The sequence below is a fragment of the Nannobrachium achirus genome (assembly GCF_963921795.1).
Source record: "Nannobrachium achirus genome assembly, chromosome: 17".
In the NCBI taxonomy this organism is placed as follows: Eukaryota; Metazoa; Chordata; class Actinopteri; order Myctophiformes; family Myctophidae; genus Nannobrachium; species Nannobrachium achirus.
This window is the reverse complement of record NC_137824.1, coordinates 53,656,820-53,675,665: the sequence shown is the minus strand read 5'-3', so window position 1 is coordinate 53,675,665 and position 18,846 is coordinate 53,656,820. Positions and strand designations below refer to the sequence as shown.

Here is an 18,846-nt window from a genome sequence, read left to right as displayed (position 1 = left end):
TGAGAAAACAATGTTGCACATTAAGTTAATCATCTGGGGACCCTCCAAAATAATTTGGGGACCCCCAGGTTGAGAACCGCTGGCTTAACTCATTGACTGCCAGGATTCAGAGCGTTTTTCACCAAACTTCGGAATCGGAAAAATAATCCTTGTCCAGATGCGACCGTCCATTTGAAAGATTAGAGGCTTTCGCGTCAACCTTGCGTCCAGATCGTCGCCACATATACATCCATTATGTTTTGTTTTTTTATTACAAAAAAATATTTTCTTTTTGTTCCGGTTACATGATCGACGTGTCAGGTCACGTCCAGTGGATTCGGGAGATAATTGGTGAACCATAGGCTAGCAAACAGCGCCACCCAGCGTCAAAACACGAAACTCGTCAAACTCAGGCAATGAGTTAATCCTGATGTGCGTTTTGATATATATATACATATATATATATATATTTCATATACTGAAGTACAGTGTCCCTCAAAAGCAACGACAACAGCCCAGCTACAAGCTCACAACGTGTCGCGTTGCCCTGTGAGGTTGTAGATCGGCTAGATGCCTTTCTTTTCCTTGATAAACTGTCGGGTGCTAGTGTTGCACTGCCACACAAGCTTGTATTTGGAGTGAGCAACCAAGTATAAACCATGCATAACGTCGTTGTCGGGTGGAAACCTTGTATGTCCAAAACCGTTTGTTTTGTATTAATCATTTTATCAAAATGATTTAAACTAGTGAAAACAGCCGATCTACGAGCACACAACGCCTCGCGGTGCGAGGCGTTGTGTGCTCGTAGATCGGCTGTTTTCACTACTTTTGTGCGACGGCCTTGTGTGAAGAAGCAGGGCTTTGCTTGGCAAAAAAAATGTACACATTTGAAACTTGGAGATACGAGGTTTCTGCCCGACAGTGACGATAAGGAAGAGGAAGAAGAGGAAAGGGGTGGGGCAGCCAACTTTGATAGAGATGGTAGAGTGGCTGGCGAGTTCAGCAGGAGCTGGCGAGGACTTGGCACTGGCGGAGAGGGCTCTCCACTACAACCTGGGCTCACTTACTAACAGAAATCCTTTCAGCATACTTCTCCACAGGGTCTCCTTTAAGCCTGTCTGTCGGGAGAGGGCAGGGTGCGGAGGATCAAAGCGGACATGGCCACGGCATCGCAAATGGTCAGAGTTCAACTCGTTTGTATCAACGTGGCTTCCTCCTAAATTCCTAGACAATCTGGATACATGACGCATGATAATTCCAACGTGTAAACATAATTCAACTAAACAATATGTAGACAGATTTTGTCTAGATGTCAGATTTCCTACCCTCTCTCTTATTTCAAAACCTGGTCCAATCGGTTTCCCCCCACCATACCAGACAAAAAGAAACCATAAGAAGTAATCGAAATCCATTTCCAAAAAGATAAGTCAGCTCAGATTTGGAGAGCCTTTGCCAAGCCCCACAGACGGTTGCCTCACTGGCGGGGGCCGCCAGAGTATCGACCCTCGCTGGGTCCCGCTGATCCCCGTCCGGAGCCGAAGCTGGGTTTCTGTGCCATGCCTCCACGGGTGGGTGGGCCCCGCGGTCCTCCTCCTCCCCCTATCCTCTCTCGGGGACCCCCGGGGCCACCGGGACCCCTGGGCCGTATGTCCCTCCTGTCTCCCTCCCGGGCCGAACGAGTCTTCTTCTCCTCCACGTTGAGACGCACGTCACCACGGAACTTGATGGGCTGGAGGAGCGAAGTGAGGAGACATGCGGTGAGTAGGGGTGTGGGCGATATTGTGACAAATATCGCTGAGACGATACAATGTCTCCACGATCTCCACGCCTTTTCAGAGATATTGTATATATCGTGAAACAATGAGGGAGCCTTATGAAAAAATCTTGAATTGTTAAAATAGATTCATTGCAGAATCCATTTAAACCAACATTTTGGTCTAAATCAGTGGTTCTCAAACTTCTTAAAATGTCAAGATCTCCCCTTAACTCTGACAGTATACAAATGAAACCAAATGGACCCTAAGGGTCCATTTGGTTTCATTTGTATACTGTCAGAGTTACATAGTTGTAAGGGTCAATTTAGTCCCTGGACCCCACTTTGAGGACCACTGGTCTAAATGGTCTGTTCCTACTTTTTCTTTTAGTTTTTGTTACCTTGCAGGTGGTTGTACTGTTAAGTAACATGAAAAAGAACCATTAAAACCAACATGAAAAAGAATCATGATAAGATCGTGTATTGTGATACAGTTTGGAAGAATATTGTGATATTGTATTTTTCCATATCACCCACTAGGGATGGGTATCGTTCACCTTTGAATCGATACGATACCTTTTTCGATACCTGGGAATCGATACGATACCCTTTTCGATACCATTTTCGATAATTTTTATTTAAGTTTAACTTCAACACGGAAAGTGTGGGGACTCGCTGCTGCGGTAGAGCAGAGGTGATGATGATGATGATCACACAGTGTGGCGGAGCGAGTATAGACGTTGGATAATCATAATAATAAACATTATAGGCTATTGTCGTCTATTTTCCACAGTAACATAATTTGTCAACGACAAATACACAATTATTTGAGTGACAATTAATCGTCTTGTAAAATGTCATAATCGTGACAGCCCTAGTTCAACATGTGTATCATTCTTACCCTGTTGCTGAGGATCTTCTGTACAGGTTCCGAGTCATCAAACACCACAAAGCCAAAGTTAGGCAGCTTCCCACCACTGTTGATCCTGAGCTCCAGGACGGTGCCATACTCTGCAAGGAAGGAGTTAGACGTCACATGCGGGGCATCAACACATGTTTAAAGGGCCAATTCACCTCTGGGACAACCAGATCTTATTTTATTGTTGTTTGGGAAAAGATCAACACAATCCTGAGTCAACCCTGTTCAATCTGTGTTTTGAGATATTTTAGTATTTCAGCATGAATGATGATGCATTTTGCATCATATGATACAGCATGATGACTCATATGATACAAAATGCATCATCATTCATGCTGAAATACTAAAATATCGCAAAACATAGATTGAACACAATGTAATTGTGAACAAATCATTTCGTTCAGGTTCACGGTAATGATCCGTTCAAATGATTCGTTCATAGCGCGATCGTCCCGTGAAAAACACAATCGCGGGAGCGTTTTTATTACGTTGCGAGTACAGCCCGCACTCCCGTCCTGTGTGCCGGGGGCTATTAGGGGGAACAACACATTTCAGGGATTTGAACGAATCGTTCACGAGTCTCGCTAATGATTCGATTCTTATGAACGAATCACTCATGAACGACACATCACTAATACTGCCTACCTCAATGTTATGAAATTCAGATACTGTATCTCTGACTCTTTCTAGTACGGACCATAACTAAAGCAAAGATTATCACAGTTCCACATCTTCTTTTCCGGGTGAAAGAAAAGACGATCGCTGTGTTGACATCTGGTCACAGAAAATAAGGTAAAAATCACTGAAAGTTTTGGCAGAGGCTACTGAATTAATTGAAGATTCAGTAAAGTTATACGGATGACAACCAATCATCAGTAGGTCTATTTTGTTAAGCCTGGTAACTTTTCTCTCTCTGCAGTCTCTTGACTACCATTCAATGTATGTAATCCAAAAGAAGGAAATTCGTCGTAGAGAAGTTTAATCCACAAATGTAGGTGTTTTTAGCGGGATTGACATCCTCCACTCCAGACATTATGATACTGCTCAACTGAACGTGTGGTGGGGAAAGTTTAGCTGTTCAAATCCCTTTCTTACAATATTCATAAAACATATTGATTGTTCATGAGAATATCCTAAACATAAGTGCAGTTTTTTCCACATTATATGAATATACAGTACATCAGCACTGTCTAGGCAAATAAAGCAAATAAATATACTTACGTTCAAAGAACTCCTTGAGCTCAGCCTTGTCCACGTCATGGGGGACGTTTCCTACAAACAGTTGGTGGGCATCAGGGTACCTGATCACCCGTCGCACCTCTGGCTCTCCCTGCTCGCCTTCCCGCACTGAAAACAGAGACCATAGATATTCAACTGACCAACACGGGTGCATGGGGTGGTCCATGTGGAGGAAATAAGCCACATTTTACCCGTGTGTGTCAAGACATTGAGGCCTGAACGCGAATCTGCGTCACTTTAGATTTGAACCACTTTAACCATTATTGTATGCTTTAACTATAAAAAAAAATAGATCTGCTATTTTTTTTAATCGTATATTTTTGACCCGATTCTATAAATGTCGTCTAAATCCTTCTTCTAAATCAGTGGTTCTCAAACTTTTTCATGTCAAGGACCCCCAAAATTACATGTAATGGGCCGCAGACCCCCCCCCCCCCCCCCCCCCCCATCTCAAAATATGTTGTTCCAGGGACCACCCAGAAGCAAATATTTCAGTTAAAAATGTTCGCTTTTAAAAAGATATATTCAAAGACTTTTGAATTAAATGCAAAAAATTAATAAAAATAAAAATAAATAAAAAAATAGCAGATCTACAAGCGCGCAGCACGGCACTCAGTGCCGCGAGTTACTAGCATAAAATAATGTGGGGTTAAGCAGTGTGTGCTGCAGTGTGCAGTACCTGGTCTGGGGCCTCTGTGTACAGCTGGAGGACCCCCAGGCCTCTGTTCTCTTGGTCTCTGGTCTCTCTGTGGTCTCTGTGCTGTTGACTGGGCCTCGGACTTCACCTCCACTCTGGCCTGAAATCACCAGTCCTCATGTGAGATTTTCATGATTCACCCTTTTGATAAAAGTGACAGGCTGGCCAGTTGGACAGACAACAGCCAAAGGTTTTTTTTTTCCTTTTTTTAACTTTCTTTCTTACTTTTTTACTAATTTCTCACGATTTTTTAACCCATTTTGTTTCCTTTTTTTTCACCCAGTGTCAATTGTCTAATGTAATCCTGGGCGCTACACTTCCTCTGCCAACCTGGGGAGAGCAACGGACTGACCTCATGCTTCCTTCTATTCTCGAGGAGTCCAAGCTGCTTCTTTTCACCTGACAGGGGGGAGTTTCCCCGGTTGGACGTACTGCGTGGAAGGAACACGTTATTCCAACAAGTTCCTTTCCCCTCCATTGGCCAGGAGTTGGCCAGGGGGAGGCAGTATAGAGACCAGGATTACTGCATGTTTTTGTGAGGGACTACCTACTTTGCCTAGGGCTGCACTTGGGATGGGAAGTCAGATGAGATTTTATCTGACATACCCATGTCTTTTGTTTCGACAAAAAAAAAATGTTTTTTGGTAACTGATAAATAGAACACATTCTAGCTGAAACCACTGGAGGATTTGCCACTACTGAGATCAAGGTTCCAAAGCCCCATCATTAGGCTTAATTTATACTGAATATAGATGGACAACTCATAATCTCAGGCATTAGTATGTGCAAATAGGCTTATACCAAATAGAGGCTAAGTAGAACAAATCTGATGTACTGTTGATCTGAACGGGTCCATTATACATTCTCTGTAGTAGAGGTTCTCAACTGGTTTCAAAGACCTGTGAATTCAGGAACCAATATGTAAAAAATCAACACCCATAATTACGGGAGAGATCTTCAACATGGGGTCCGGGACCCCTGGGGGGTCCTCAGAGTTACTACAGGGGGTACGCCAAATCTTTGTGTGATCATGTTTGATCACTTGATCCCTAGGATCCCTATTCTTAGTGGAACACTAGCCAAAAAAATAGCAGATCTACAAGCTCACATCACATCATCAGCTATTTTTTTTTGGCACAGAGGTTTGGTGTAGAGGGAAAAGAAGAGCAGACTAGTAGGTATTGACAGTTCAAGTGGTTAAATATAGGAAAATACAAATACACATTAATCCAACCTACACAGATGATAGTGCTATCAAGTCCCAAACTGTTCAAGAACTAATCCATGTACATCTGCAACACAATTGTATACGATATGTAGTGGGGGTCCCTGCTTCATCTCTCTCAGAGCTAAGGGGTCCTTGGCCTGAAAACGTTGAAGACCCCTGTATTACGGTCATTCTCTGGGTGTGGAATGGACCAAGTGGTTGGGAATCGATGCAAGCTTAGTAGATTTGGTTTTGTGCCGAGCTGGCTGCTGTCGACCTACCGGTGCTGTTGGGGTGACTTTGATGACGTGAGGGGGGATCCCCGATACTGGTACCGACCCGCTGGGAGGAAGGTTCTTACTGGTCACTGATGCCCATGAGAACGGCTGCAGAGGACAGGAGACAAGTCAGAACTGGAGGTCACACACTAGCTAAGACATTCATACAAAGCTCAAGCGTGTTACGTGCAACAACGCAAGATGGTATGAGGTACGCGAAAAGTGGATTTTCTATAGTTTACAAATCTTATTATTCTGTAGATAAGCTACTAGTAAGACACCTCAGGGAGACAAGCGACCTTGCCCTAAAGGGCGAGGCCGCGCCACAGTGATGTGGACAACAGGGCTGTGGACATCAGAGATTGTGGACATCAGGGATCTCCATATATGGGCATGAAAGGGATTTGTTCCCCTGGCATCACAGAGATCTCCATACATGGGCATAAAAGGGATTTGTTCCCCCTGGCATCATAGGGATCTCTCTAACAGGGCATCATTAATATTGATGACATCAGGAACTCCATATATGGGCATAAAAGGATTTATCATGATGACATATTTTTACGGGCTATGAGTTTCCCATAGAGAAAATGTGTACACGTCTACATGCGGACCGACAAGCTGTGACATTTCTCATGGTAAACTGCGACCTTCGGTCACAATTAAACCATAATATGTCCCACTTTACATGGAAAGGGATCTGCATACATTACTTCTAGATACAAATTGGATAAAAAATACATATTGGTGCCATTCATTCAAGACATAAAACCAGGGACCATTATGAGACGGCAGAAAGCAGAAAACCATACCCTGTTCTCCTCCGGAGCAGAGGCAGCGGGGGCGGGGTCAGGTGAGGCAGCGGGGGCGGGGTCTGCAGCGGGGGAGGGGACGGGGGTGGGGCTCTTCTCCGTGGGCTCCTCGGCAGGAGCGTGTGGCTCCGGCTGGGCCTCCAGCAGGACCTCCGCCTTAAGCTCTATGGCCGTGGGCTCCACCTCCTTCTCCACCTCCTCCACCTCGGGCTCAGGGCTGGCCGCCGCCACAACCACCACCTCCTCCTCCTCTTCTTCCTCTTCCTCCTCCTCTTCCTCCTGCTCTCCTGGGACCACTGGTTCTGAGCTGCAGAGGAGGGCCAGGAGGACCAGAGTTTGAGAGAACAATCATGTCTGCAACCGTTAAGGCCTCTCCATACTTTGACCGAAATGTTCGGCGAGTTGGACTTCCCGACGTGCAAATTTCCGAACTCTCATTCGGTCTAATGCTTTTCAGAAGTCGCAAGTGACGTCATTTTGTAGTCGAACCTTACCTTTTGACCGAAAAAGGGTGGTTTCGGTCAAAGTATGGACAGGCCTTTACTGTGACTGTCATGTACTTAGGGGTGGGCGATATGGAAAAATACAATATCACAATATTTTCCCAAGCGGTATCACGATACACAATCTTATCACGATTCTTTTTCACTTTGGTTTTTATGGTTATTTTTCAAGTTACTTGACAAAAACTAGACTCTCTGGGTTCCTTTTGGGAGGTCTAATTTGAACTTTACAAGTATGTAACTCTGACAGTATACAAATGAAACCAAATGGACCCTTACGGGTCCATTTGGTTTCATTTGTATACTGTCAGAGTTAAGTGGAGACCTTGACATTTTAAAGTTTGAGAACCGCTGATTTAGACCAAAATGCGAGTTTATTGAATTTTGCAACAAATCTCTGCAACGATTAAACAGGATTTCTTACAAGGCTCCCTCAATTGTATCACGATATATACGATACCTCTGAAAAGGCATATTGTGGAGACATTGTATGGTCTCAACGATAATTATCACCATATCTCCCACCCCTACATGTACTGTTACAGGCAGAATGCTGCCGATAATGACAGTACATCTTTTCATGATATCCTTGTGAGGTGCCAGCCAAAGGAACACACACTATTAAAAATGATTTTAGCCGCACACTCGTAGCTTCAGGGTAATGGACCCTGAAGAAGGCAGCTAGGCTGTCCGAAACGTTGGTCCACTTCTCTCTGTCCTAATAAAAAAGTTTGCATCGGCAGCTACGAGTGTGTGTGCGCGGCTAAACTCCTTTTTAATAATAAATCTTTTCGTGGCACAGAAAAAGAAGAAAGAAAAAAATTATAATAATCTAATAACATTAAAGAGATAGTTCACCCCCAAAATGACCAAGGATATTTTTGTTTTTGATGCATTGCTAAATCAATAATTTGAGGAGACTCTTTGTGTCTCCATAGGGAACAAAGCAGGCTGATCAAATTATTGGCTTAGAAAACCCGTTTTCCATTAAATGGTTCTTTTAAAGAAAACAAATGGGGACAAACAGGTAGTCAACAACAACAACAATACTCAGTGGTCAAATGAACCCTGTGGTACATGAGTGCATCTCTCCACTCCGACATGTCTCCTTTCCGACATGTCTCCATTCCGACACTAACCCTATCTCTAACCCTAACCCTAAACCTTAGGCCCATGGGAGTGTCGCCACTCCGACAATAAGAAGTCAATTTCGGAGTGGCGACATGTCGGAATGGAGAGAGCCTCCCAGGCTACATACCAGGGTGTCTGTTCGTAGAAGGTTGCAGCCTCATCCTGGGTCACCTCAGGAGAAGGCACCGTCTCCTCCAGCTCCTCTACCTCGTCCTCAGACTCTGCAACGCACCACCACGAGGCCATGGTTCAGTTACACAGATCTATATATGGTTGCGTTTACTTCCTGACTTCACTTTGTGAACGTTAAATATTTTCAATCCCTATATGTATATGTTATCTAATAACTATGAAGCCTAGCGTCCCTATTCTGGGCCAAACCTTACTCGAAAATAACCGATCTATAAGCTTACATGGTGTCGCAGATTAGTTATTTTCAGCTAAGAGATTTGGTATAGAGGGGGGAAAAGGAGTGGACCAACTCGGGTTACCTTGAGTAATAACTAAGAGTCAACTAAGTAATAAAATGTAAGTAGTTAAAGAATATACCATTACCAACACAACTACCCAGGAACAATTATACAGCCTACATAGTGCTACTGTTCTGGAATTTGCCTTTTTGGGTTAAAAAACAGTTGTGACTTCTGGCAAACTCAAGGGACAAAGAAGGCATTCTTGCCTTCTTTGTTGTCGGTGAGATTTTTTCCTTTAATTTATCTGTAAGTTATTGTTGTGTTTTCACTGTTGTGACATTGCTGGGGCACCGCTGGCCAGTTTTAATCACCATAAGTGGATCTCACCTTCAGGGGGTTCCGAGTCCGAATCTCCAAACACCTCATCTTGGTAACGGAACACATCATTGTGAACATAGAACTTGTTTGCGACGGTACCCTGCAGACAAACACAAGATTTTGATCATTATAACTTGAATTTATGTAGCGCCTTTGAAAAATCCAAGGACACTTTACAATTACAAAAATAAACTAACTATTTGCCAAAAGCCTGAGTGAACAATTCTCTCGTCAGTGCAGACTTGAAAGTGTCCAATGTTGATGTCTAGCAAATCTCCATGGGGAGAGAGTTCCAGAGGGAAGGGGCTGCCACACTGAAAGCTCTATCACAGTAGGGTTATTGGTGTGAGGAATGGTGAACCCCACTGAAACCCATTGTGCTCAACTACAAGAAAGTGGTCCTTATATACCCCTTATAAACCATTCGCTCTTGATGGGCTAATACAGTGAGTCATGGAGCAATTTGAAGAAAGAATTGGCTATCTTAAAACAACCATCCACATCTCTGCCATCCTTTTTACTCGATTAATAATCAGGATTGATTATTTGAATGTGTGTAAACCACAATTTGAATTTGTGAATCCCAGTCAATCAAATGAGTCATACATTATTCATGATAATAATAATAATAATTACCTACTCCTCCCGCGAGGGAAATTCAGTATTTGCAGCCCAACCCAGCTGCTTCGCAGCCCACAAGGAGCGCGTGAGCAATTAGGGGTTAAGAGTCTTGCTCAGGGACACACATCGACATTATCCTGGCCTGGAATCGAACCAGGGACAACCAGGGGAACTGGTTCCCCAGGCAGGCTCCCTAACCATTCAGCTATGGCCGCCCCACAATTTCAATGCACCACGTTGGGAGCCGCTCTTTGACTTGAGAGTGTTAAGATTTTAAACATACAAGAAACAATAAATCCAAAATGAAACTACCAGACGAGGCTTAAGATTTTTTATCATCAAGTACTTTTGATGAGGTAATCTTACGGTTTCAACAGTGTCAGAAAATATAAAATAAACCTTTGTGTAACAGTTTGTACAATGCCCTGCAAGAAACATGAATAGATTTAACTTAAGAATTGTTGACTCCCGATTATGTTACTACTGTAGCACATGGCCTTATATTAACCTTATTTTCTTCCTTCTTTTTTAACCACAGGAGTCTTTCTTGCCTGAGCCCTCTCACCTAGTCGTGGTTAATTGTGATGCTGGTGATCTAGGGCAGGGGTTTTCAAAGTGGGTGACAGGGCACCCTGGGGTGCCGTGACGGCAGTCCAGGGGTGCCGCGAGATAATTTGATAGAATTTATTTGGACACTTGAAAAAATATTTAGTATCATTTTAAACTTGAAGTACAAAGTTATTTTCAGTCAGTTCTAACCAAAATGGCTATTATCTCAACGTTTTCCTCGCAACATAATCACTAAAATATCGTCACTGTCGGGCAGAAACCTCGTATCTCCAAGTTTCAAATGTGTACGTCTTTTGGTAAAGTAAAGCCCTGCTTCATCATACAAGACTGTCGCACAAAACTAGTGAAAACAGCCGATCTACAAGCACACAACGCCTCGCAGTGTGCTTGTAGATCTGCTGTTTTCACTAGTTTAGTACATTTTATAAATGATAAATAAAAAACGAACGGTTTTGGACATACAAGGTTTCCACCCGACAACGACGATATGCTATAAATATAAGGTGCTTGGGAGTGAAAATTATAATATAAGGGTGCCTCGGATTAAAAAAATATTTATGGGGTGCCCTGAGACAAAAAGGTTTGGGAACCCCTGATCTAGGGACTGAAGTAAGGAGTAAGGAGTTCTAGGGTTGTGATTCCTCCAAGTCGCTCTGGATTACAATATGGGCAGAATGTCTAAAATGTGGGTAATTGTGCTTTGGGATTGACTGTCAAACCACAACAACCACCCACCTCAGGTGCCAGCACGAAGGTTTGCATGAACTTCCTCATAGGCTGCATGTTGTTGGAAAGCTCTCCCATCACCTGCACCACCACGCCCTCGTTCAGCGTGGCATGGGCGTCCACGTGCCTGATCTTGGTGTGGCACTCTCGGAAGCTCAGGGCCATCACCTTCTTATGGATCTCCTGGGAAGGGATAGGAGAAAAAAAAAAAACATTATCATGTGAACCTTGGAAATGACGTGGGAACTTAAATGTGGTGACCCTGTGATGTCAGTCATCTATGATATCGTCACTGTCGGGCAGAAACCTCGTATCTCCAAGTTTCAAATATGTAATTTATTTCGCAAAGCAAAGCCCTGCTTCATCATACAAGGCCGTCGCACAAAAGTAGAGAAAACAGCAGATCTACAAGCAGATCTACAAGCACACAATGCCTCGCACCGCGAGGCGTTGTGTGCTTGTAGATCGGCTTGTAGATCGGCTTGTAGATTGGCTGTTGTGCTTGTAGATCGGCTGTTTTCACTAGTTTAAATCGTTTTTAAAATGATAAATACAAAACAAACGGTTTTGGACATACAAGGTTTCTACCCGGCAACGATGATATGTGACTCCTAGTTTGGTTATGGTTGCAGCCCAATCCAAGCCCCAATCAGTTAACTTAATGGAGATTTTGCATCTACAGTAGTGTTTGAGTGAATTGAGACTTACAGATTGCCCGTAGACAGGCTCCACAGGTTTGCCATTATTGTCCAGGCCTCCATGCACATAGGATGAGTTCTTGCCATAAAACCTATAAAAAACAAGGTTCATAGAGTCCAGTGGTCACTCAGACAGCACTTTAACAAAAGCAACAAAATGGTTATAATATACACTACAGTATATCCACACAATAGGCTCTGTGCGTAACTGAAGTCCCAGGTTTTTCAGAAGGTGGTAGCAATCCGTTTCCTGTTCGTATTCTTTTCCGCATGGAGTGGTTTGATTGGATCAGCAGCAGATTTGAAATGGGTACACATGTGAAGGTGGTGTGTGTTTCCGGTTCAAACCTGTTGCCGAGCCAATCAAACCTAGCTATGGGGAAATGAACTGAAAAACGTGTTACTACAGTTATGCACAGGGCCAATTGACTTGTACACACGTGTTTTGTCTTTTGGGTTAACTTGCCAGTCATCATGATTAGAGTTCTCAAATTCTGACCATACCCGAACACGACGCGACATTTAGGGTAGGGTAAAAATGTATGCTATTTAGTCGGGCCGGGTAGGGCCTCGGGCTCAATGAAAAAAGTAAAGATATTTATTTTATTTTATTACTATTAGTCGTTCTCAAATTCTTTCCAAACTCGACCATACCCGACCCGATGTTTTCGGGCCTCAGGCCGGCCCAGTTAGGGCCGGGCCTTAATTTTCAGGCCCGCTGAGAACGCTAGTCATGATGTACAAGTGAGGGAGTAATATAAATAGGCTACGCCCTGAGAAGCAGGCAGCCGATTTAACCGTCCGCTCTATACTTAGTGAAACGAACCTGGGTTGCTTTGCACTTTGTGTGATTTTCTTTGTTTTTACTTCTTTACCAAATCTCTTTGCTGAAAATACCCAATCTGCAAGCTCATAATGACTCAATGGTCCCCTCGAATAGGGATGCTGAAGTTCCAAGTGGTTAAAACTAAAGCATCATCCAAAATGGTCGATGCTTCATGTTACTAGGGCTGTCACGATTATGACATTTTACATGACGATTAATTGTCACTCATATAACTGCGATTAACGATTCAATTGTGTTTTTGTCGTTGACAATTACATTTCTGTTTGGCTTTTAGGCTTTTAAGTTGCACATGGTAGATATGACACATGGACAAAATATACAAAGAAATTACTGACATATTTGACAACATTATACTTAAAAAAGCACATTGATAGTGGAAATAGACGATCTACAAGCTCACAACGCGTCGCGATGCGTTGTGAGCTTGTAGGGCTAATGAACCTTCGGACCAATACCATGGCACGAAACGATTATGAAAAAGAATCACGATTATGTCAAATAATTGCGATTAGACGATTATGTAACAATTGAGACAGCCCTACATGTTACATGATCTTACCTGTGGAGGTAGTCGGGGGCCTGGTTGAGTAGTGTGTAATACTGTCGGACAAACTCCCGCCCGACCAGCTGGGCACTTGGCTTCTCCATCACCATTTCTTTGGTCAGCTGGAAAAAATCTGCCAACAAGGGACAAACTGGATCAGCCCTAGCAGAGTATTAAACAACCCATTTAGAACAAGTACACATTATTGTGTAACAATATTTTATGCTTTAACTATTGAAAAATAGCAGATATACAAGCTCACAGCGCCGCACCGAGTGCCGCGCTGCGAGCTTGTAGATCTGCGAGCTTGTAGAGCTCAGTTAGTCTGTTCTTGAGAGACTACTATGTCTGTGGTGCTCAAACCTTTTCATGTGAAGGATCCCCAAAATGATATTTATTTGGCCACAGACCCGCATCTCAAAATATTTAGTTCCAGGGACCACCCAGAAGCAAAATGTGAGTTACAAACGTTCACTTTGAAAATACATATATTCAAAGATTTGCACACATTTTCACGACTTTTTCAAAAATAGCAGATCTACAAGCTCGCAGCGCGGCACTCGGTGCCGCGCTGTGAGCTTGTATATCTGCTATTTTTCACTGGTTAAAGCAGTCAATAAGTCTAGACCTAAATGGGTTAAAAAAAACTGGGGCTATTCTGCTACTCGTACATCACTCTTGCATGACCGGCTCAATCAGCTCTCGATAAGGGTCTCTGCTAAATAACTAAAACGTGGGCTAAATTTAACACTATCCAAATATTTGTACATGTAGCCTGTAGTTGGTTAACCAACTACTCTATATCGACACCCCAGCTTTGGGTAACCAGTAACTGCTCAGCAAATCTTTTCCATTATGAAAAAAAGGTAAAAGGATATTGAAATAGACAATAGTGATTTTGGACTAAATCCACAAGCCTGTGTGTGGTTAATTGGTAAAGTAAAAGGAAAAAATCTATTTGGGTCCCGTCCAGATCCAGAACTTTAATCCATTCTAGTAATTTAACCTGCCTTTCTCCACCCGAGCTCAGGGGCATCGTGTCGTTCGTTATAAAGTATTAAACATCGCTCATTATGTGGTGGATTACGTGGTGGCAAAATACGACGGGATTGTGTGTCGTTTTGGCACAGCCCCACTGATCATGCAAGTTGGACAAATCTCATATCCGGCATAATGTCCACTAACTAAGGACCACATTGTCATACCCTTGGTGCGGACACTGTGATGGTGCCTTTTCCTTTTCCCCTCACCACTGGTAGCTCAACGTAAACATATCTCAGAAGGACATGGGTGTGTTTTATGATATGCACCCCCCCAAAAAAAGCAGTCTGCCTTGATTGTTGCATTTATTTCTGCCATCCATCCATATCGAGTATTAATAATAGACATTTATCATCACTCTGACTCTACGTCAATTTGATCGCAATCCACTATCGAGTGTGTTCCACGTTGTTACCAGTCAATCAGTCAATCCCTTGTCTTTTGATCGCACCGCATAGTTTTCCATTTGTGTTCAATGTGTAGATCTAACAACGCACAAGCTGCTTTAACACATGCACGTTGTACTACAAAAGCAACACGCACTACCGTAATGTCTTTAGTCCCCTACAGGGATGTTTTCAGGCCCAGGACCCCTTAGCTGAGAGACAGATGAAGCAGGGACCCCCACTGCATATTGTATAAAATTGTGTTGCAGATTCAAAATGTTCATAGATTTCTTAGACAGCTTAGACTTGTTTGACAACACTGTTATCATCATGTTGGAGTAATGTGTATTTTCATACATTAACCACTTGAACCTTCGTCAAATACTGCTCTTCTTTTCCCTCAACAAACCTCTTTGCCAAAAATAGCCGATCTACAAGCTTATAACGCCTCGCAGCACGTTGCCAACTGCGCGTTGCCAACTGTTGTGAGGCGCTTTTAACTTGCCAGCACGTCTCGAAAGGACATACCAGTTCAGTCGGACCACATAGAATAGAAACGGTTGAAACTCATACAATAGACCGGACGTAAAACAGTTGGCCGATAAGCAAATTATTAGATAAAGTGAAACTAAAACTAATATGAGTCCAGTTGAGTTAATTATCAACCACGTCCTTGGGCAAAACCTTAACCAACGCCCACTTGCTTAAGAACATCCCACCCAAAAGAATGCGGTTACAGGAACAGCCTAGAAAACTATTTAACTGCTGAAAATTAATACAGACTACAGCACTACATTAACATCACAGGATGCCTTGTTCTCACCAGGATTGCTGGTGAATGGTGATGTGTCAAATCAACCTGTCTGCATTACCGTCTAATCAAATTGACCCTGTTACTGAAAAGCTCCAATATGCTGAAAGTGAAGAAAAAAATATTTGTATATCCACATGTATCACAAATCAATGTATGGTCATCATTACATCACAAATGAATGGCATACGTTGATTATATTTGACCTATAGTCCTGTATAAACTGCACCTTGGAGAGAAACCCAAACTAGGGCTGTCACGATTATTACATAATCATCTAATCGCAGTTATTTGACATAATCGCCATTATTTTTCATAATCGTCATAATCGTTTCCATGTTGAACATTTTTCATATATTATTTTTAAAGTGAAAAATAGTGGAAATAGCAGATCTACAAGCTCAACGCGTTGTGAGCTTGTAGATCGGCTATTTCCATTATCAATGTTCTTTTTTAAGTGTGAAGTTGAAATATGTCAGTAATTTCTTTGTATATTTAGGTTATGTGTCATATCTACCATGTGCAACTTCAAAGCCTACAAGCCAAACAGAAATGTAATTGTCAACGACAAAAACACAATTAAATCGTTGATCACATGACAATTAAATGTCATGTAAAATGCCATAATCGTGACAGCCCTAACCCAAACACATTTGACTAAAAGCCTTTACCATTTCATAAACATTAGGATGAAACATTACTTTCCCAAAAATCTCAATGTGCAATATAACCTCATCTCACAAGTCACAAACCGTAGTTGAGATGGTGCAACCAAACTACACTTGCACAATAAATAGGAGGCCCCTTATTTGGCTGAGGCATTTCTTGCCTCCATTGTTAAGTAACAAGATGTTCCACTTTTTATAAGTACAATTCATATAACCCTGCGCCAGAAAATAATCACATCTCTATTCTCTGTACAGTGCCAGGCAACTGGACCTTTTCGGGACAGTTAATGGACTATTTAACCACACCTGTTCACACCACTTATATGGCCATCTGCTGCATTGGCACACTTAGCAACCAACACACAACAAGCTATAATCTACCTAGCAACCACCATGATAAGAAAGACACTCGTTTTGGGATATACAAGTTCATTGGGGAGAGACAGAGAAGTTGAGAGAACTCGAGTATATGTTGGAATAAATCGTTCACCTTAACGTTACAGACAACAGGACAACCCAACCGTGGGGATTAGCTCCTTTTAATAGACAGTTCGACTGGAGGCAAATGAGGCAACTTGTAATCCAGCACGCAGCCATGTCAGGAATGGATGAGGCCAAAAGGAAAAGCATGCAGGGGCAGCCAGCAGCCATGGAGACAACAAAGGCCACGCCATGCCCACACTACTAGAGACCACTGATCTTACAACTGTGGTTCTCCAACTTCATGTCAAGGACCCCCAAACTGACACTCATTAGCCCGCGCACGGACCCCCATTTGATAAGATATGCCAGGGACCCCCCGGGCCACGAGAGAAGATTTTCACAGCTCTATAGCAGTGATACTCAACCATTTTAATTTCAAGGACCCCAGTTTGACATGCATTTATTATTAGGCTACCCCATTTAATGGCATTTCTATCTCTCTTGAGACCCCAATTACTTGGTTCCATTTGTACACTCAAGAGTTACAGAGCTAGCCACAAGGCCGGGTCCATTTGGTTCCCATCTATGATTTAGCCGGGGATCCACTGGAACTCCCTCAAGGACCCCCTGGGGGTCCCCGATCCACACTTTGAGAACCAATATCCAACAAAATACCAAACGTTTAAGCTCGCGTACAGGCGTTAATAGGACTGATTCAAATAGAAGCTAAAAGGTTTAGCTGCATGCAGCTGGAAATGAATGGACGGCCCAAAGTAGAACACCCAGATCCAGCAGCACGTGTCCCCATGCAGTTCACTCACACTCACAGCCAGCCAAACAGCTACACAGCTAGCAGGCAGAGGCGTCAATTGGGGTATGGCAAGCTATGGCAGCTGCCATACCTTGGCTACCGGGGGGAAATAATAAAAATGTACTGTAATCGTGCCCGTTGCTAAGGTATGGCAACATGACTGGTGTCTTGTGCCATACCTTAGCTTTTTCCGAACTGACGCCGCTGCTAGCAAGGCTAGATAGCTGACCTAGCTAGTGTTAGCAACACATTCTATAACGCACTTGGCAAACATAATACGTTAACAACTGACTAGGAGACTCATTTTTCCTATAATAAACATGGTTATTACTACAATGTAATAAGTACATCTTACTTCAGTGGTTCTCAAAGTGGGTTATATTGACCCTTTTTAACGGGTATGTAACTCTGACTGTGTTCATATGGAACCAAATGGACCCGGTTTGTACACTGTCAAAGAGTTAAGAAGAGGAAGACCTTGACATTTTAATAACGTTTGAGAAACACTGTCTTTATTCCACCCAAAAGCAGCCTTTTTTTTCCTTCCCTCCTCCTCGCTCCACGACGAAGCAAGCCACACAAGGACCCCCAGGCAGATATAACTGTTATATACTAAAGACTGTTCCACCACAAGCAGAGGAATAAACGGTGTCTGTTCACTCACCAGAGGCTCGGATAATCACAAAAACGACGTTTTTTAGTTTGTTTTTTTAACAGAATAGTGATTTTTCTTTTGAATCGCCTTTCCCTTCCCTCGCTCAGTCCGCTCCAGTCAGGCGGTCGGGTCGACTAGCGGCTTCACACAACGTGCTGCCTGCTGGAGACGGGACGTTCGCGAACGATTCGGGTCGTTTGGAACGGCTCTTTGAAATGAACGATGGGATGGGATCCGGTTCCTTTTTTTTTTTTGGATGATAGGTCAATTCTTTACTGTCTTAATTAAAGTACTTAAAACTGTCATCCTAAAAAAAAGTGAAAAGGGTAAAGAATTGGAGTCAATTCTTTACTCCCCTCCTCAACAACAACAAAAAAAGAAAGAAAAATAAAGAAAAAGGTAGGCTATCAATACTGCAATGTAGAAATACTCTGCCACAAGTAGGCCTAGTCCTAGAAGTTTGGAATTAAAATGTAGGTCTACTTGAGTAAAAGTACAAAAGCGTTGGTATCAAAATACATTTACTTATCCACAATTTTCCCCGGGGGTTTACTGGAGACTATCAGGACCAAACTTCCGGGTTTAACAGCAGACATACAAGCTCACGTCGCGTCGCAGATGCAACCCGTTGTGAGCTTGTAAATCGGCGGCGGAAGATCGGCGCAAACGTCTGCGCAATGCACTATGGGGCGTAGGAAAATCGTGGATACCTATTGTAAAAGTGCTCTGTATGCAG

The 18,846-nt window shown here is 43.0% G+C and overlaps 1 protein-coding gene across 1 annotated transcript; it reads right to left on the bottom strand.

Annotated features, from left to right (window-relative positions):
- Positions 1-818: 818 nt before the first annotated feature.
- g3bp1 (GTPase activating protein (SH3 domain) binding protein 1) lies at positions 819-18,233 on the bottom strand. Its single transcript, XM_080746808.1, has 13 exons — positions 18,120-18,233; positions 13,331-13,448; positions 11,935-12,016; positions 11,236-11,409; positions 9,319-9,409; positions 8,646-8,739; positions 7,140-7,191; positions 6,885-7,079; positions 6,076-6,180; positions 4,570-4,687; positions 3,873-3,998; positions 2,634-2,743; positions 819-1,708 (listed from the first exon to the last, which is right to left on the bottom strand). The coding sequence occupies exons 2-13, from the start codon at positions 13,423-13,425 to the stop codon at positions 1,454-1,456; spliced, it is 1,497 nt and encodes a 498-aa protein (XP_080602934.1). The 5' UTR covers positions 13,426-13,448; positions 18,120-18,233; the 3' UTR covers positions 819-1,453.
- Between the last annotated feature and the right edge of the window lie 613 nt (positions 18,234-18,846).

Coding starts and splice junctions, on each gene's coding strand:
- g3bp1 (XM_080746808.1), bottom strand. CDS start 13,425: ATGGTGATGGAGAAGCCAAGTGCCCAGCTGGTCGGGCGGGAGTTTGTC. Junction 8,740..9,318: donor GGACTCGGAACCCCCTGAAG/GTGAGATCCACT, acceptor GGTGCGTTGCAG/AGTCTGAGGACGAGGTAGAG. Junction 6,181..6,884: donor CTGCTCCGGAGGAGAACAGG/GTATGGTTTTCT, acceptor TGTCCTCTGCAG/CCGTTCTCATGGGCATCAGT.